We start from the raw sequence: 21,165 nt of genomic DNA on the forward strand, positions 1-21,165 counted from the left end.
TCTTTGCTAATAAATTAAATTACCTGACCCTATCGGCATGCAAAAGAAGTAGTACTTCAGTTTTCACAGTTACTGTTAAGCGGTTAATAACTATCCCACCCAGGGGTAAAAGTGGATCTGAAAAGGTAAGGAGACGCATAACGTCACGCCGTCCCCCGTGCCTATGTTTGCCCATTGTAACTCTTTTTAGACTGTGGGAAGACGCCACGGATATTTTCTGGAAGTGGGTGGACGACGTGCCCCCGCGTTCTCCCTCACTTTTACCCTCTGATCCCACTCCCAAACAAAACTCCAATGCAGCATACCATACCTCCTTTTTGTCCTCTGGAGCTCCTTTGACAAGCCTCTCCAATTCATATGTAAGCCGCACCTGGGCATCTCGTTTTGTGATTTCTTTGAATTCTCTGGAGGCTGACGGAGATCTTTGATGACGTATCTGAAAAAGGACAAAAATGTGAAATAAAAATAATATACATTATTTTTGTAGTCGAAAAATGAGTTATTTAAATGATATCTGATACCTTTATATTTCGTTAACAGCATAAAGAGAACAAAGAAAAAAATCATGAAGAGATGAAACGTTCGTTGTTCAATTTACTTAGTATAGAACTGAAAAATCAAGATTTCTTGTCCTTGAAAATGACAAGTATTGTGTTTTCCCCTCATTTTACATTTATATATTTATATTCAAAAATATCACTGAATATTTTTACAGGATGAATGAGGAGACTCATTTTCAATAAGCACTTCGGTTAGTGAGAATCGAGACAACTCATTTTAAATAAGCATTCCGAATAGTGAGAGGTGCAGATACGCACTTTAATCAAGCATCCCGTTAAAATATGTACAGAAAGGGTTTCAAATCGGTCTGCAACCTTCTAGCAGTAATCCCTGCCAACTATAGTTGTTCTTAGCTAACTGAAGAGCATTTCAAACCAGAATACTTTTTGTAATTGTAATCACCATATTGGACCAGCCATTTTAAATTTTGTGATTTCGACGTCAGATTGTGAATTAGCTGTCCTAAACCCCCTCTGGCAGTATGTTTTCTTCTATATTAAATGACTGTTTTCTGTCTATGCTTAAAGACTCCCCCCCCCCCCCAACATTCAAAGAATGTTTTCTACCCTTAAACCTACACTACTGACAAAATAATAAAATACACGTCGATTATTTTTCGATATTCTACAAGTATGTACAGTTTCATTCAAATTGGTGAGTTACACTTCCGTAAATCTCCTTGTAAGTGACTTTTTAATTATTGACATCTGACCAAAAGAAGCATCGAGTCAGAGTTTACAGAGAAACTCAAAACCGTATCCAAAACGAAAATTTAACAAACAAAAGAGAGCAGCATAGGAGTACTGTATTCAAAATTGCTTCTGCACTTTGGCTACACACGTGAACATGTCGTGACAAATTTCTTGCAAGGAAACTACAATATGAACTGACACGCTACGCATTTTACTTACAAGTTGTTCCTTGTAACTTTTGGCTATTTACTGAACTATTTGTAATAATTAGGGCCTAGAAGTTGAGGAAAAATCCCCTTTTTTACGAGTGCCCGAAGAGGAAGCTTAACATATGTTTAATTTGGAGTCATTGTAGGCCAGAAAATGGTGGATTTTATTTGTCCTTTTTTTGCGTTTTTTTATTGGTCTTTTTTTAAAGCTTTTCATAGGTCTTAACGTCTTTTTTTTCTTTTTTTCACTTCATCTTTCGAACATAAATTTACTGATCATTAACTCGAATCACCACTACCTCTTAAACATCTTTTCTTTAGTAAAGACAATTCAAAAGATAAGACATTCATCAATGATTGGACTGATAAGACCAGATCTGCAACAATCACAATTAGGGGTGAGGGTGGGGAAGTTTTCTTATTTTAGTTTGTACTTCAGTTTGTGGAAGAATTACAGACCATTAACCTACCAGAAGCTTGTATTTCTTGAGCATTATATTCATTAAATATGTAATTCTAATTAAATTGGGTCTTATTTTTATGTCCTTCTTCCCCAGTTTTTACGTCCTTTTCTAGTTATTTTTAAAGTCTTTTTATAGGTCCTTTTAAGGCAATTTTTAGGTCTTCAACTTCCGAGCCCTAGTCATAATAATAATTAACCGGAATGGCATTGCTCATGAGATAGCGACTTTGATTAGAATGAAATTTGTAAAGACAATCGGCAAAGAATTAATAAAGAATAGACTAGATTTCAAAACATAGCAGAGAAGCTGAAAAAATTATATATATGCCTATTGCAATGAGAGGAAGAATACCACGAAAGACACCATTTTAGAGATTATTGGCTCATTACTTTCTGATTAGTTATCGTAGATTACATAAATCAGTGACTTTACGACAACAAATGTAAAGTTCAAAGATAACAAAGATTTACACGCTTACTGTATGCTATCTGTCACAAAGTGTATCAAAATCCCGGTAAACATGTACTGCAGTCATGTATCGCACTCAATAAAATACTAGGAAAGTGCTCGGTCTTTATAACAGCCTGATAATAAGAAGGCACTTAATATTTATCAGAATAAGCCATTTAATGAACCAACAATACGAGTTATATCACGGCATTTCTAAGAAGAGAACGTTCTTCAATATATAAGAAACTCCTCTTGATGTTAGTTTTTTTATCAGTAGCTTGTAGTGGCTCTTTAAAAAAAGTCACATCACCAAAAAAACAAATTCACAGCAAGGTAAGGGTAAAAAGGTTCATACAGCTTCAAGAAAATCTATACAAGAATTAATACATTAGGTAAGCTTTCTTCCCTAGCTTGCAGCGATAAAATTTGACTTTTTAAAATATCAATCTGACTTTCCCCAAGAGCCGCCACTGTAGCTCAAAATACCTCAAGTAGTTTACATTGTGAAAACTAATTAAATCTATGATTTAAGAAATTCATTGCCGCAGAATAAAGCCCACTTGAGATTTAACCTATGCCAATGTAATCCAAACACGATTGTTATGGGCTGTAACTCAGCTGTTTTAAGAGCCAACTTTACATTATTCTTTCATTACTTTTCGATAAAGGTCTATGTTTCCCCGGAGAGTTTCCATGTAGGAATTCGCTGCACAATCAACAATATTATTAATTTACGAACTTGTTACTTTTAACTAAAGCAATATCACACTAACATGTAAAACTCGAAACCAGTTCTGAAGTATTTGCAAATTTTCGTAATGAATGGGAAATTGTGCGCACTATCCACGATTGAGTTCTTGATCAACTCTTATCTTGTACTTATTAAGGGGGTCAAATATATTAAAACTATCCAATTTACATATTCACATAAAAAGTCAGAGCATATTGTATTGATAAATAGATTTTGGTCTCAGATTCTTTAGGGAGGGGGAAGGTGGTGATATATATAAATGAATGAATTAGTGTCGAATCCTTAGTTTTTGGGGTTATTGTGATGAACAATAACATTCCTGATGCTGTTTAAATCCAAATTCAGTGCCACAATTTGGGGGACGGAGAAGGGTGGGTATATAAAAATGATCGAAAATGGCCGGTATTAGTTGTCGAATCCATAGTTTTCGGGGTGGTTGTGATGAACAATGACAATTCCGATGCCGTTTAAATACAAATTTAGCCCCGATTAGTACTCCTAAAGGGGGAGGATGACATGTAAAAGTAATTGAAAATGACTGATACTAGTGTCGAATTCATAGTTTTTGGGGTTCCTAAGTTCATTGATGACGGTTTTGGTGCCCTTTATATCCAAAATGAAACGTACTCTCTCTGTGTGAAGAAAGAATATTCTGCTAGTCTTTAATAATAACGAACGGAAGTTTTACGTGCTAAATTCTTTAATTCTTTTACTTGTCGCTGCTCAAATTTACGCACTTGTGCTTTGTATGTGTGTATATGCAAATAAGATCCTCTCTCTTTTCGAGTTGTTCGAAGAATATACAAATAATAGTGATTTTTGTCAGAAATCAGAAAACTAAAAGCTAAAATTAAAAGCTGTTTTAAGCATTTTTCCTGCTAGCGAAATACGTTGTATATATATATATATATATATATATATATATATATATATATATATATATATGCTGCAGACACATTACAACAAATAAGATTAGCATCAGGCGAAGAAATAGTTTATTATATTTTCCGGGTTTTGCCAAGGTTTCCGAGCAAAAGATTTTTTTCTAATGGGTTCCAAATTTTCGGAAATTTTACACAGCACAAAGAAGATTCGTATTTCCATAAATATATATATTTAATTTTAACATACTGGTATTAACTAAAATGATTCTGACCCTGTTATTTTAACATTTTCCTGTCATAAAACGGTAACTTTATAAGATTACTTACGATAATTAAATGTGTCTATATTAATTAAGGTAAACGCGCCGGATTTCGACAGGTTAAGGACCTTTTTCAAAATCAATTGCCTATTGTGGCCATAATATTGGTCGGTGTTGGCTCATTTTTTTCCTTGAAATGTACAGTCTCTACTAATACTAAAAGTCACTTCAAGGCTCAAATGCTAATGTTAAATTTTTTTTATGAAACTGGAACTCGCCAATGGAACCCGAATTCGACACACTTCACCTGGTTTCGACAGTTGCGGTATCTGAATTCGACACCTTCAATTATATCCATGTAAAACATTAAGTCGGCATTATTAGTAGTAGTAATCTCTTCTCAGCTTCAAATATTGTTTTATTATTATGCAGAAATTATCAGACGGGCAAAAGAACGCAACTTAAATTTTCTGAACTGAGTAGTTACTTCGAAGATCCTCAATTCGACATGCAGGAACCTGATTTCGACATTCCATATCGAACTGAGGTTACAACTATCGGAGAATTATGCAACAAATAGCTTTATGAAAGACTTTGAACATACTTGTACGTTTACATATTCAGTTAAAATTATATTTGCACTACTGAGTATGAATTCGACAACCTTGTCGAAATCCGGTTCACGTTACAAATAAAGGCTCGTGTTTTCGACAACCCTCCGGCCATGTTACATCACAACCTTTGTCCTCACAGAAGAAAACAAAACGCACTGATTGAAATTCCTTTACAACATTAAAGTACCACTATTTGCTTGAAGCAAACCTAACTTTAATAAAAGTCTTACGAAAATAACCTGCCGTCTTATGATTTTCTTAAGATTATGTGTTTTTTCTCGAAGAGTGTATCACACACACAACAATGTACTTCTTTTCTCCATGCGTATGACTCATCTACTGTAACCGCATTTTTGACACGAGGAAAGACACTCCCATAATGTTGCCACTTCTATTCACGATCGCAGGGACAACATTTAAGCACAGGTATGTCGAATTCGGGTGCCTGTTGAATTCAGGCGCGTTTACCTTCAGGATTATATTTTAGTATCTTTTGTAGCCATAACTCCATCTATCACGGTGCGAACTTTAAAGCAGAGGTGCAAATATATTTGTTGCCACAAAATTTCCCTACTCTAATACGAGAAACATAACTACTTAATGATTTTCACTGTAAACTAGTAAATATAAACTAGTTTTCATTTTAAAAGCATAATGTAGTAAAATATTCGAAAATTTCAATTTTTCCCAATTTTACCAGTTTTTTTTCAAGCTCGGGAAAAAACTGTAAAAAAAACTTTACCCAAAATTTCCGGTTTTTTCCCCAGGCCTTTACAACACTAGTCATTACCAATACATTTTCCACGTATAACCATAATCCTTCTTACCATTTCTAAAAATTTCATTGAATTTCCATTTTCTTATGCTCTTTGATCAGAAATTACCATATTTGTCAAATTTCATTCCACGTAAGAACTGTGTTCTTTCTTTCTTTCGTCCATTCTACTCTTCTGTTTTTCTTAGTTGTTATTTTCTTTCGTTTCTCCCATTATACTTTTGACCGTTGTTAGTTGTGATTCAAGTCGGCCGTCGTCAGTAACACCAAAACTAAGAGGAGTTGATAAGCGACATCAACTTGCACGGATATCAACATAACCGTACTTTAGTTATTATAGCAAAGGATTATTTACCTCCTTTAGTTATAAAGAAAGGAATATGAATTAAAGAAAATCAAGAGGGGGAGGAGAGTATGTAGCCCGGGAAATTAGGTAGGCCAAAAGGATGCTTCCTTTTTCTTCTAAGAATAGAATAAAAAGATTTCATACTAAATTTGTGTGTAACATATCACATAAGATCAAGGGCGCCGATTTCTCTGTAAATTGGGGGGGGGGGGGCATTCAGATGTAGACGGCATATATATGAGGATTTTAAAACAAATTACATTCAAAGTATGCAAAATATTGTACATTCACAAATGCTAGGGGGCCCACATGAGCTTTCGGGGGGCCCGGGCCCCTAGGATCGGCGCCCTTGCACAAGATCCACCAGTCTGCAATTCTTGCCATCAAAACTGCAATCAGTATATTTCAGCTTCAACTTGTCTCAACTTTTTCTTTCAGTTGAAAACGTTCACAGATAAAACTAAATATTTCCATTTTTTTTTCTAAAATGAAATCAGTTAAGTTGAAATGAGATTACAAGTATTCAACTTGTGTTTGCAGGAGTGTCATTTTAGATTTGCCTTGCAGGAGTGTCATTTTAGACAATCTATTAAAACATATATAATTCTTAAACTCAGGTGGGCAATTGCCCCCCCCAAAAACAAAATTCTAAATACGCCACTGCTGGCTACAAAATACGGTACTAATAGGCTTATTCTTAAAAAAAAAATACATTAAAATCTCGTAGTCATAGAATAGTTCTTCCAATACAATGGAAGAATAGTTCTTTCAAGCCAATCTAAGCTAAAATCTTGGAAATAAAAAATTTGCATGATTGATCACAAACTAGGTATGCGTGTCCTAGAATAATCATTTATACTTTACTTACACATTATTTCAAGTCTTTATGGCTGCAAACCTTGTATTTTGTAGTTAAATGCGTATTTCGTTCTTTGTTTCTTTTTTATTGTTTTCCTGGAACATTATGATGTAACATACATATTATGGTTTATGCAATATAAAGGTTTCAAAACTGCAGCTACGTATTCAGTGTAGTAGTATGCGTTATGATAACTTAAAGAACATAAATTGAACCAAAGAAGAATACTTTCCAAGTGAAAAGTGTCGTGTGTTCTAAGAATAGACAGACTATTCTATTTTATTTTCTCCTAATTTTCTTTTGGCTGCTGTATAGGTAGCTTCCACATCATGCCGACAAAATCGATCACATGACCAAATTCCTAGCGGGTCGAAATGTTACGTAAAACAACCTAGTCTCTATCCTTGAGGAATATGTTCTCAGTTAATAATACTCTGGACTCACTGATACAGGAAAGTCATTTGGTACACAGGAACTGACGCAATTTGACGTGTGCTTTGTATCAATGTTGTTTCGCAAAACAGATGTTCATTTGCCTCGTCTAGAAACGGCTATAAGTAGTACTGAATAAAATAAAATAATGCTCTAAGAACATTTATTAATTTATCATCATTATAAGTGTTTATCTCTCAATCTGTTTCTCAACAAGTACATTTAACAGAAGATGAAATAACTGTGTGTGTTTATATTATGAAATTTGCTTCCCAGAAGGCATGGTAGTAGCTCAGTCGTAGAGCGCACACCTCTGGTGCGAAGGATCCCTGGTTCGATTCTAGGCTATCTCCAGTTTACTCCCACATTCTAATTCCACCAACTGTCATAATCATTATTTTATCATGTCTCACCCTCTCTTTCTCTCGCGCTCTCTCTCTCAGGCAAAGGGCATATATTCGGTTCACCTGAAACAGAAATTTCATTTCATTTGAATGTTTTGCTTTGATTGAAGTTTAGCATCCATTTCAGTCAGTACTCAGACTATATGAAACGTGAACTTACACCGTAATGTAGAATACGAACCACATGAGTTCGGTTAGGCATGGGCGCGAGACGCGAGAACGCAAGAAGTCTCGTCTCGTCTCGTCTCGCAAACGAGACGAGAACGCGAGACGAGACTTATAATATTTTGCGAGACGAGAACGCGAGACGAGACCTGATATTTTTTGCGAGACGAGAACGCGAGACGAGACTTCAGCAAGTCTCGCGCGAGAAGTCTCGCGAGACTTCTCGCGGTCTCGCATAGTTTACATTTGTGATATTGATATGGTATTCTTTTGCAAGTACCATCATACATATTGAAGAGAAGATAGTTAATAATGTCAGGATCGAGTTTTGTAATAAACATGGGTGTACCGACAGTAGAGCGCCAGCAAAGAGAGTGATGGCAAAAGAGCGACGACCAGGAGAGCGTTAGCCAAGAGATCGACGGGTCAAAAGGCGACGCACAAAGAAAGCGACAGCCAGGAGAGCGACGGGCCAAAAGGGCGACGCACAGAGATCGATAAACTATGGACCAAATGCTTGAAACGTGGTCATAATTCAAAATCAGTAAAAATGGACAAAAAATTGCTCTAATGAGGCTTTTGATCTTGTTAATTATCAATTTAACATCAAATAAAAAAAATGGAGGACCAAATTTGGAGAAAGTAAAATTGGCGAACTGGACTTGGTACATTGGTGCATTTGACTTTGTTGATTACAAACTTACTAATTTGACATTAAAATTTAAAAATGCAAAATGGCGGATCCATATAGCGGAAGTTTGAGATTCGAGAGGGAAAGATACTTTGTCTACTTCAATAGCTAGGACAGAGTCAATCTACCAGTCATTTATTAATTAAAATATAACTTAATGAAGTCATTTTAATCTTTCAGTTAAACAATTGTTCTTCTCCCCCTTATTTTTCGTAAGCTTAGTCCTCAACCATATAGAGTCATTCCACCTGAAAGCGAAAAATCGAGCAAGACGGTCGATTATGTGAATGATAATAACCAGAAATATATATATAAAGTTCTAAACCGTGTGGAACAAAAAGGCACAGTGGAATATTAACAATATTTTGATTCCAGCAAGAAATATGCTTCCTCCACAAGTGGTGATAATTTCAATATGTATTTCGACTTACTTCTGTCCCGGCATGTGTTTACGTGGCTGCACGTTCCTTGCTGTTTCACGTTCCTTAGCAACTGTAAAATTCCACAAAAACATTCTTGTAAACAAAGTCCGGGTGTAAAAAGGAATGTAATCACAAACGAGAGTCGTGTTTTTCTGTTTTCACTCCTTTTAGTAGACTCAGTTCACGATTGTTTGTAATTGCTTGCAAAATTTGATTCTGTTTATAGCGGTTTCAGACCCTGGAATGCAGACAACACAACAATCTTGATGTAGCGTTGGAGCTTCAAAAGGCTGTAATGGTCACATCTGTTTTGGAGATTGATATGTATTGCTTTCTTTTCTTTCTTTCTTTCTTTTCTTTCTTTCTTTCTTTCTCTCTTTCTTTCTTTCTTTCTTCTTCTTTTTCTTTTTTGAATTTTGGAGCAACAACAACAATATAAAGTGACAACATGAAAACAGATACTTTAGTGAGGCTCAGAAACACAAATTTGAGCGTTTTAGTCATTTCCGATCAGAAGTTAGAGGGGGCATAGCTCAGCATCCGTTCTCTATGCACTATATACTTTATACCACTAGCACTAATAGGAATTAGAAACACAAAAAATGATTTTTTTTCTATAGAAAGTACAGATGATACTTATTATTCTCTCAAAATTACGTTCCCTTTGACACAACAATTTTTTCAATATTTCTTCCGAAAATATAATTTTGGTTTAATTCATCGACTTGGACTAAAAAGATCCAAATATTTCGTAACCCAAAATGTGTATTTGCGTCACTACTACGCGGTAAAAAAAAAAAGGACTGTCCACATATCTATAGTGCAATTTTGAATTTATTTATTTATTTATTTAATTATTTTTTCATTTTCGATAGAGCTCCAAGAAAATGAACATAACTTAAGATTCAACTATGGCCGTATCTTCAACATGAATGACGTGCATTACAAACCATTCCATTTTCCTTCCTATCACATATTGATAAGTGTTCAGACAAACACTCAAATCTCGAATGCGACCGCACGAAGATTTTGGCATAATTTGTTGTTTCCATATGGAATAACTCTATAGGTATTGTCTACATGTTCAGCCGAATCTCCATGGAAGTTATTCCCTTCATCACCTTCGTTTGAGTCGTCTAAATTTTTGTCAGCTTCCGTGTTGGAAATAATTAAAAGGTTTACAGCTTCAGATGACAAATTCTTCATTTTCTTATGAAATGATTTGCCCGAAGAAGAAATGAAAGGATCTGTTGTTGCCAAAAGCCTTCGGAACTTATCATCCATGTTTTCAATACGAAAACAGTTTCGAGAGAAATTCTGACAAGCTGACAAGAATTCAGACGGTTCAGACGATGAATTCGATAAAGATTCGGCTGAACGTGTAGACACTTATATGGTTGAGGATGAAGCTTTCGCAAAAGAAGGAGAACAACAACAATTGTTTCGCTGAAAATATCTTCAGTAAATTGTCCACTAATTTCGCGTGTTTATTCTTTATATAACTCCTCCTGTACCATTACCACGCTAAATAAACACCAAAAATTAATTGAATTCAGGCCTGGTCATACCGAAAGTGAAAATATTTACTATTTGCTAAACAAACAGCTAAATTTCCGTATTTTGTTTTGTTTAATCTTATTTTTGAGGCGTCTGGTGCTTGGGGTCCCGGGTTCGATCCCAGCTCCCGCCAAGTGAACTTTGTGGTGGACAAACACCGTGTGCGTGGGTTTCCTCGGGGTTCTCTCGTTTCCTCCCACTTTCTTCATTCCACCATTTCATTCATCACTCATCATCACCGTCTCCTTTAGCCTAACCGGTATAACCGTGGGACGTAAAACTAAAGATTTCATTTTTGTTTTTGAGGCGAGAGATAGAGACTGGGCGAGACAAAATCAAATCTGTCTCACCTCGTGACCAGGACTGGTGATATTCAAGAAACAGTTCACATTTGTTTCGAGATGATACATTAACGACATCTCAAGATAGACTAATTTTTCCTCTTGTCGCATCTCGTGAGCATCACTAGTTAATATAAAAACTACTAATACTATAGAATTAAACTCGTTTGGACCCGACACTACTCGAAACTTGAGCAAATATCGAGTCGAATTGGAGATTTTTTGAACCGAGTTCTCGAGTGGATATAAAATACTTTTATTTCGAGTGAAGCCAATATTTAAAGAAAATTTGTTTGAACTTGCTCGTCCCCAACCCTCGAACAGAATGGGTCCAGAAAAGGTAAATCAATATTGTGCGTTCGTGCTGTACTTTGCAGTAGGGAACAATGCTGTCATAATTATGAATTCCCCAAAGATGTTAATGTTCTACAAAATTGATACCTTAGAAGTGCATGGTTCTCATCGAAATATCCCTTCTACACGACATCATCACCTGAAATCGTAGAGACAATCGCAGACGAAGGCAAGTCAGTAACTAATAGTTTATTTCTAAACTTTTGGGCTAGCATTTATTTGAACATTTACTATAAATTATGTCGACTAGTGGAAATAAAAAAAATACAATTTTCCTTTGTATTATGAAATTTGTATTGATTTTTTTATGTTTTACTGTTATTTTGGTAGTTTCAAAGTATCTAGTTAACGGGGTAAGTCTTGTGACTTTTCGGCAACACTGATAGTTGCTTAGTTAGCTGTTATTGTTTCTTGAAATGGTTTGGTCAGGTTGTCACAATTACTGATTTCATGATAGGTTTAAGTTAACAAGGTTAATCAAAATCTAGTTATTTTAGGAGATTTCCTCATGACAAAAGATTCAAGAAATAAAGATTGTGTTAGTTTTTTTTTTTTTTTTTTTTTTTGTCACTACTTTCCCAAAATGCAATAAAATAGATCCTTCCATTATCTACACTGTTTTCTTTATTTTCTCTTTGGTGTCGTGAGCCAAGATCTTTGGTCATAAAGTTCTTGAAGAGGGGGAGGCAAATAGGGGGAAAAAACGACACGTTTTGTCTTGTGTATCCACCCTCCTCCTGATGATGAGACAACATCTTGACAAATCATAAAAGCAGGATAGCAAACACCAGTACAATACATTTTTTTAAATTCCTTTATTGAGGACATATTTGGAAGCTGTCTTTTCGGAAAATTTTGTAGACGGAAACAATGAACTTAGGTAACATTGCATATTCGCGGCTGCGGTTTCCGGTCTTCTGTTATTGCACCCTCGGTAAAAATACCCTAGTTCAAAAATATACGGCTCGCTTTGATTTTTCCTTCAGTGCAGAAATTCGAGGCGTCGGTCAGATGATACCATATCTTCTCTCTCTCTCTCTCTCTCTCTGTTTCTATCTGTCTCTGACACTCTGACTTTCTTCTTCCTATTTTCAATTCATTATATATTGTTCCCCCTGCCCACCAAATTGTTTTCTTACGGTAACGTTTTATGAAGGCAGAAAAGGGGCCTATTGGCTTGTTTAAGAAGGAAATTTTTTTTTAGTCAAAATAAAACAGTTGTTTCTTTCCGTAAACATAAATTTAGGATAAATGGATTTATGGCTGCAAGACGGATCCTCTCACCAATTGTTTTGGTGTGTGTGTGAGGGGGAAGGGTGTTTTGTAGAAAATGAATTCATTTCTTATTGAAGACGAATTAATGTGAAATTTCAATTTCTTAGGTAATATTTGTGATTGTCTTTGTAGAGTATGTAAGTAAGATTCAGATTTATGTTAGTTGTTCAAGGTGACTATCGATTCTGCATTGTTGCTTTCTGTATCTCCAACGTGTGTTACTTGTAACAGAGTTAGATCTAAAATTGTAACTGTTTAATTCCATGTGACAATAATTCCAAGTATTGGAAATCTTGTATGTAATTCGGTTAGACTAAATAATAATAATAATAATAATAATAATAATAATAATAATAATAATAATAATAATAATAATAATAATAATAAATTTTTATTTAAGCTCATTGTAGTCTTTCTTGTAGTTATTAAAGATTAATCTCGTAACTCTCAATTGTTAAGAAAACGTTTAGATGAAAGTGCATTTAAGTTGTGAAATATATATTAATAACGCTGTATGTTTACTATAAATACGTCTATTTGAGTTACCGTTCTTACCAAGTTATTTGAAAGCTTTTATCTTGCAAGTAAGGTTACTCAAATGTAACATGCCGATTTCATTCATACTTCACATAGACAGAGACTACAGAAAACTGGCATTTTTTAATACCAAGAATGTGGGGTGTAAAATCAAGCATTGTGAATAGGAATGAGTGGATAAGCATTGTGTAACAATGCAACTATGAAACAAAACTATGTAAACTTATTTTAAAAGGGTCGAATGAAGACTACATTATTCCAGTATTGATTTGCGAGACCGCGAGACCAACGCGAGAAGTCTCGCGCGAGACCGCGAGACGAGACTTCCAAAATTTTGCGAGACGCGAGACGAGAACTTAGGTCTGCGAGACGAGACGAGACGCGAGACGAGAACAGCTTTTGATTTTGCGAGACGAGACGAGACTTGTTTCAGTTCTCGTCTCGTTTGGTCTCGCGCCCATGCCTAAGTTCGGTATCTTCTATGAGAGAAGTCATAAACGACTGGGCCAAACTGCTGACTGATTGACCGTAGCCTATACCAAACTGCTTAAACTAGAAACTTGAAAGTACAAAGTGTTTGTGACATACGATAGTACTAAAGAAGAATTTTTGGAAATTCGGCGTGGAAGAGGGTGAAATGGCAGCAATTACTATAAGATGTTCATATCTCGGAATTCTTTGAAGTTAGAGATATGAAATTTGGTACTTGAACTTCTGCAGCGTTTTAGATGTTTAATTTAAAAGGGAAGAAAAGGAGTGCGGTAGTTCATTACGACGCTCATATCTCAGATTATCGTAGATTCTAAGAATTTTTTTTAGTTAATCTGATCAAATGGTTACGCCCTTTCTTCGGTATCAGAGAAATTAAATTTGGCACTTCCATTTAAAGTACTTACGAATTTGTTTCAGTACTTTTTTTATTTGACCTAGAATGGAAGAAAAAGGGGTTGAGGTGGTTCACTAAGATGCCCATGTCTTGGATTTTTTGCTTGTTTGTTTTGTTTTTAAAGAGAAATTTAGCATTTACAGACTTTACATTTAAAATAATTAAATACGTGTTTCAACATTCTTCTGATACTTGACCTAGAAAGGGGAAAAAAGATGTGGTAGTTCACTAACATCTCAAACGAGGTGTCTGACCCAGGAGAAACGAACGCAAAATATTACCCGAAGAACATGGAGGGGGGGGGGGGCATTTGCTAGTCTTACAATAAACAGAAAAGAAAAAAAAGTAAACAGGAGCAAGGAATGTTGATAATTTTGCATCAGAAGCTGCTGATGTAAGAAAATATTCATAAGTAGACATGAATAGAAATAACTTCGACATCCAATCGCAGATCACCCTCACAAACACCGGAAATTTGCAGTTAACGCATTTCCTGAGTTCCATTTAATGCTGAATAAGTCGCTATCAATTAGAGCGTTTCCGGCTGGAATATTCAGAAGAGTAGGGTAAACTCCTTATGGTTAGAAATTAAAGAGCTTAGGATAATTACGTACCACAGAGATGCAAATAAGCAACAAAATTTTACTAGCCCAAGAACAAAGCTACTAGCCCACACCCCATAATAAAAATCATTTAGTTGCCTTCGGTATTTTAATAGTGATATTAAAAAACTCGCCCGCACCGATAAACCACTCGCCGTGAGCGCATAGTTATTTCCATCCCAGACTTTGCGATACGTATAAACGTACACATTAATGCAGCTAGGTTTGTATTGCACCTACGAAACGAAAACCAATTTCATGTGGTAAATTTAATGGTAATCTTTTAAACTTCCACAAAAGGACGATAACTTTTGATTCTGATTCGGAATAAAGTCTTGTTTTAAAAAAAATGGTCATCCACTACTCTTTAAACATCACATAAGCGGTCGTAAATCAAACAAATGTGAATTTTCTTTGGCTGCTACCATCTTGCACTTTTTAATAATTTGTTGTATTCATTGTTAAAATGAAAATTAAATCTTTCAGATTTACGTCCCACGGTTATGCCGGTTAGTCTAAAGGAGACGGTGATTATGAGAAATGAGTGAAATGGTGGAATGAAGAAAGTGGGAAGAAACGGGAGAACCCCGAGAAAGCCCACGAGCACGGTGTTTGTCCACCACAAAGTCTACACCAGGGAGCGCGAGCTGGGATCGAACCAGGGACCCCAAGCACCGGAGGTGAACGCTCTACCAGTGGCGCTTATGTGGGCTTTGCGGTGAATTTTCTTGGGTTTGTAAAAAAAAAAAAAATAAATAATCTTCGCCCCCCTTGAGCGATTGCTCCACCCTTAGTACGAGCCTGCTGGTAACTGTCTGTAATTTGACATTGCTTACATTATTATAGTCAGGAGTCGTGCTTGTTGAAACTGATCATTTCGGTTTATACAAGGGATAGTCTGGAAGGATTATAGCACTGTTTGGTCTCCTTAGCAATGGTGTCCGAAATGTTCGAATCTTCTGGAGAGTTACATCTTACTCCTTATCAATGAGCAAATTTCGTATTTCTTGCTGGTCGGAAACATACTAAACATTTGTGTCAATCAGTCAGAGAATAAGTGAGTCAGCCATGAGAAATGCAGTTTGTGGGGGGTTGATATCTCAACCTCCAACGGTCCTTCCTAAGGAAAATTTTTGTATCTTTTGTACATGTCGTTACTAGTAACTATCTGTAATTTGTCGTTGCTGACACTATTAGTGACTCAGCAGTGATATCTTGGAAATGACCATTTCGGTCTATGTAGTTGTTCATCTAAAGTTAGCTTGCAGCGCGGCCAGAATGCTGATATACAACAGGGATTACGAAAAATTAATATCTAGCAATTTTCTTCGTATTTTGATCGTTCAATAAAGCTTAAACCACAAATTTGAAACATATATAAACTGGCACCTGATATGAGCTACGTAGTATGTTGGAGTGTTATTATACACGTACAACTTGCACGAAGTTTTATTTCACACTAATATGCACCTTGTAAACATTCATAAATTATTCATTTAAAGGCATACTGTATGTATGTTCTCACATCATACTCGTGGCATTGGCATTGATTGCTTGGCTGCTCGCCAACAGATGTTTTACTGTAGGACCATAGTGTTAAAAACGTGGGAACGCAGTTGCTTTGCTTTTCCAATGATATGCTATTGGAAACACAAGGAAACAAAATTACCAACTGCGTTCCTTTTATATCTTATAGGCCTTTGGCTTTGAGTGGTCTTCACAAACAGCCAAGTGACCAAGACCAAGTAGTGGGTCATCTTCCGCTCATTACAAATATTTAATTTGTATGTATAACGAAGTAAAGTAAGAACATATATTAAACGAAATTAAATGAGAACTTTAACATAACTTCTCATGATTATATCTTTTAAGGCTTAAAACAACGGATGATTAATGGAAGTGAATGATGATGATAGAATTGGTGGAATGAGGCTGCGGGAGAAGAGAAAAAATGACATGCTGCTGTCCACCAGAAACCTGTTTGGTCTGAGATCGAACCAGGAACTCGTCACACCTGCGGGTCAGCGCTGTACCACTGAGCCACCGAACACCTTCCCCCGGAAATTAGGATAACGGAAAAGCCTATTCAAAACAATGGATGAGAGCAGTCGAGTTCCTTAAATTGATTCATTGGAGATATCATATATATATCATAGCGCCATACCTAGGGAGGTTTTTTAAGGGGCTGAGACCCCTGAAACTTCCAGAGCTCCCTCGTGGCTAAGCGGTTAGCGTACGCGCCTTTGGCGTGGGAGACCCGGGTTCGATTCCCGGGGGGAGCTCATGTGGTTCAGATTCCACGTTAATCAGTAGGTCCACGTCTCATATAGCCTCGCTGCTGAACGGGACGCTAAACTAAAATCACCTCACCACCACCCTGAAACTTGCAGCTGTTTAGTGGTATGTATGTACGGAAGTAAGGTCAATTCAATTTAACCCCCCCCCTTCCAAAAAATATCTCGCTCTCTCTCCCTGTGATTAGGCGTCGATCAACAGATTTAACATTTTACTCCCTTCCTTACGTCCCTCACCCAGCTCCTTTGCTGGAAATTTGTGAATTTTCCTTTATTACAACGAAAATCCCTCGAAAGAACGACTGCCAAGACAGACTGTTTTTTTTTTTTTTTTTTGCTTATAATTTTATAAATATTTTTGGGGAACATTTTCATACAAAGAATGCTTTTCATCATTTCCACTAACTAATCATTCAACTTCAGCTAAAAGCGGAAGGAAAAATGTAATAAATGCGAAAAATCGTAAACAGTATATACGCAAGATTTAATGAAGACAGGTGTACTTGTATGAAAGTTTAATACATTGAAAAACTCATAAAATGACCACTGGAAGATGCTACAAGTAAAATTCAGTTCGTATTCTACTTTTGAAAAAACAAGTTCCCTATGCATATTTACTACATTGAAGTTCGTTTGGGTTGTTAGAGGCTGCCTTCCACCCCTTCCGCACACAAATGCTCTAATACGCACACACACGCACACTAGCATACTTGCCCATTTCTAACTCTTGGGTAATAAGATTCTCCTGGTGTACTGAGAAGCAGCCCAACAAATGAAATCAATTACATGAGATATTCGAATCTATGGTCAGAGGTTTACCGGTCATACAGTTAGCGTACGCGCCTTCGGCGCGGGAAATCCGGGTTCGGTTCCCGGCGGGAGCTCGTGTGGTTCGGATCCCACACATAGGCTGTAGATCCACGTCACTGCTGAAAAGAAAAAAAAAAAAACGCTAAACCCCAATTCAACAAATCGAGTCAATAGACCTAACTGTTCGATTACGATTTAATTACCAAGAATTTAGAGGAATTTTGATCCGAGCACGAGACAGATCTAGGAACACACACAGCCTGGGTGCGTATTGACCAGAGGAAGATGCCAAGCTGAGGCAGAGGGAAGCAGGAAAAGATGCGGAGCGAATGGCCTGAGTGCACTGACTGTGTGTTTCAGTCACAACACTACAAAGGCATTTCTCTAGCAGGCTCGAATGAAAAATGAAATGGAATTTTTGAACTTTATGTCCCACGGTTATGCCAGTTTGGATAAAGGACATTGTGACGATGAGCAATGAAAGAAATAGTGGAATGAAGACAGTGAGAGGAAACGGGAGACGCACACGGTATTTATCCACCACAAAGTTCCCTTGGCTGGAGCAGGGTTTGAACCCGGGACCCCATGCACCAGAGCACGGCTCGAATGATTATGCGGATATGGCTTTGTTGAACTGTTCACAGTACTTAACCTCGTCTCCACTATCTTGTTGCTTATCAACATGCGGCCGATCTTATGCAGATAAATTCAGAGAAACACGAAACAATATTAGTAGATAGATAAAATCAATACTGTTTCTCTCTGTGTCTCGCTGAGATCCTAATTTTATCTTATCCTTTCACTTTCTAAACTATCCAAAGGTCTTTCCGCCTTGGGAGCCCGTAAGTTTGATGACCAGCGCTGGCAATTGAACACCTAAATATTGATAATACAGTGGAAATGCACTCTAACCCAGAAAAAGTTTAGAAATGGCGGGTAAAGCAATTACTGTAAATTCCATAATTATACATGTAAACAGAGAAAACGCTTTATTGGCCTAAAGAACTTTAACTTACAAAATATACTCCTTGTTTATGTAGTATACTCGAAGGTATTCAAGGAGAGACTAGTTCGATTCCCGGCGGAGCTCATGTGGTTCAGATTCCATGTTAATCAGTAGGTCCCGTCTCATATAGCCTCGCTACTGAAAAGGACGTTAATCTTAAATCAACTCAACCCATGATAGGGCCTACGGTACACCACAGAATTATTTATTGCATTTGGATAACACGCGGAGAGTTTCATACAGCTGTTTGGTTCATTTAACGTCACTTTTAACACCTACGTGAGACATACTAGATCTATAGTTGATATCGAACCACCGTAATGGATTTAAATGTCAAGGTCGATACACCGTAAATCGAATCCGGGACCCAATGTATCAAAATCGTGCGCTCAAGCCACTACACCAGCGAAGAGAGCTCATACAGCTGTTTATACTTCGACCCTTCACATGTGCGTCTTTCCAAGGCACGGTATTGATAAAAGGAATCACAATCAATACAACATACTAATCTGAAGGTGGTAATTTAATTTTCATTTCCAAAATTTTACATTATTATTTCCGTCGTAATATTTCTTCGCTTTTTCAATTGTCTTGAAAGGGGATAAATGTCGCCACTAAGTCATCCGTGCCTATGTAGTTAAATCGATCATATTTCATTGATAATTTGTGTAGTTTTATGTATAATACAAAATACATGCTACGCAGATTAATGCCGGAAATTCAACGTGCGTATTACGGCATGTGTTCATACTCGCACAATCGGTCAATTAATGCACGTGTATTCCATTGGATATCGATTTAAGCATAGATTGTAACTGATGTATAAGCACCGAAATTACTATTGCCAACACGTGATCACAAAGTAAGTTTACATGACAGCATTAGCAGGCAAACACGTGTAGTTTAAAATACATAATTATATCCCCTTACCTTATCAGAGCCATCATCATGCCCGGGAATATCAAGCGAATTCGAAATAGGGCCTAACCCATTCATGTTTACGTCGTTTGAACACGCGCACAAACACAACCGCTAGAGGACATACAGCCAACTGAAACTGAATATACAAGCACTACGAATGACTACTAATATACAAGCAGCCACGTAGTTACGAGGTGTGACCTTGGAAGCCCCAATGATGACAAGGTTCTTATATGCATTTAGTACTCCACTGCCAAAATGCTTCAGTAGCAAATCGAAAGAACTTCATACATTTCCGGTTTCCATAGCACATACAGGAAAACACACTTTTCTCATACACAACATTATCAAAATATATGAGAGATTGCTAAGCTACGCTATCAACAGGAAACAGTACCCTTCGAAGCAGAGCTAATTGATTTTAAACTTCCATTGCCTCTAAGGCACACTTGAAATGACTTTGGATAAAGGATTCGCTTCCACAAGACTAGCTGTAATTTCCCTTCAAGTTATGAAGTTCACTTTGTGTTGACCTTGTGTCTCAGAGCCTTGCATGTTGGGTTTATGACAATGCCACTGTTATAACATATTAGAAAGAATGGTAAAATGATAGAATGCTGTCCGAGTTCAGTTCCACTTCAAAAAATCTAGCATGAGTTGATATCTTGTACATTTCCACGTCCGATTCCATTTTACATAAATATTAAGTAACACAATTCTAGTAACCTTGGCGACTTGTTTCTCTTACGCAATAAATGAATCAATAGAAGCTAAGCTTGAGCTAGAATTGGACAAATGTAGGTAAACAGTTAGATGGTTTGTTAATACAACGCTTGTTTTATGTTTTCCGACTCGTTGAAATCAAAGCTTCTAAATTTAATTTGTATAGGGCTCAGGTTCGGTAGATCAGATACGACACCCTTCAGGAAAGGCTATGGCTGGCCAGATGGCGCAAGCTGAACTGGATGATGTGTAGTCAGCACATTGGCTCCCACGCGTTACTATTTCTGATTTTCTAAGCTGGAGTTCACTCCCTCTTAGTTCAAGTAGATCCCCAACTGCCTCATGATGCTGAGTCAACATCGGAAAATTTTTAGTGCTTCCAGCAGGAATAGAACCAGATAACACACCAAGGTCGCTCGCGCTAACAGTGCGTCTAAGAAAGAAAAAATGAAATATTTTAGTTTTACGTCCCACATTTATGCCGGTTAGGCTAAAGGTGAAAATGAAATGAAATCTTTGAGTTTTACGTCCCACGGTTATGCCGGTTAGGCTAAAGGAGACGGTGATGGTGAGTAATGAATGAAATGGTGGAATGAAGAAAGTGGGAGGAAACGGGAGAACCCCGAGAAAACCCACGCACACGGTGTTTGTCCACCACAAAGTTCACTTGGCGGGGGCTGGGATCGAACCCGGGACCCCAAGCACCAGAGGTGAACGTTCTACCACTGACCACCGCTGCCCCGCGTCTAAGAAAGAGTTAAGCAGTATATTAAAATAATAAAGAAAAGAATAATGAATTCCTGAACTCGCAGATGGTTAATTTTGATGCAAATGTTAACAAGAACTAAAAAAAAAAAAAAAATCTATAACTAATTTTCCG

General features: G+C 36.9%; 1 protein-coding gene across 3 annotated transcripts in view; it reads right to left on the reverse strand.

Moving 5' to 3' along the window:
- The window catches only part of UGP (UDP-glucose pyrophosphorylase), a 142,072-nt gene that overhangs the window by 42,547 nt on the left and 78,360 nt on the right, over positions 1 to 21,165 (reverse strand). For 2 of the 3 annotated variants that reach the window (XM_081759071.1, XM_081759072.1), the window contains exon 2: positions 311 to 436. In XM_081759071.1, the coding sequence (XP_081615197.1) occupies positions 311 to 436 (126 nt within the window). Of the gene's footprint in view, positions 1 to 310; positions 437 to 19,571; positions 19,785 to 21,165 lie in introns of those variants that run through there. The other variant, XM_081759070.1, reaches the window with a different exon arrangement.

This window comes from Thermobia domestica, chromosome 5 (genome assembly GCF_964235325.1).
Source record: "Thermobia domestica chromosome 5, izTheDome1.hap1.1, whole genome shotgun sequence".
In the NCBI taxonomy this organism is placed as follows: Eukaryota; Metazoa; Arthropoda; class Insecta; order Zygentoma; family Lepismatidae; genus Thermobia; species Thermobia domestica.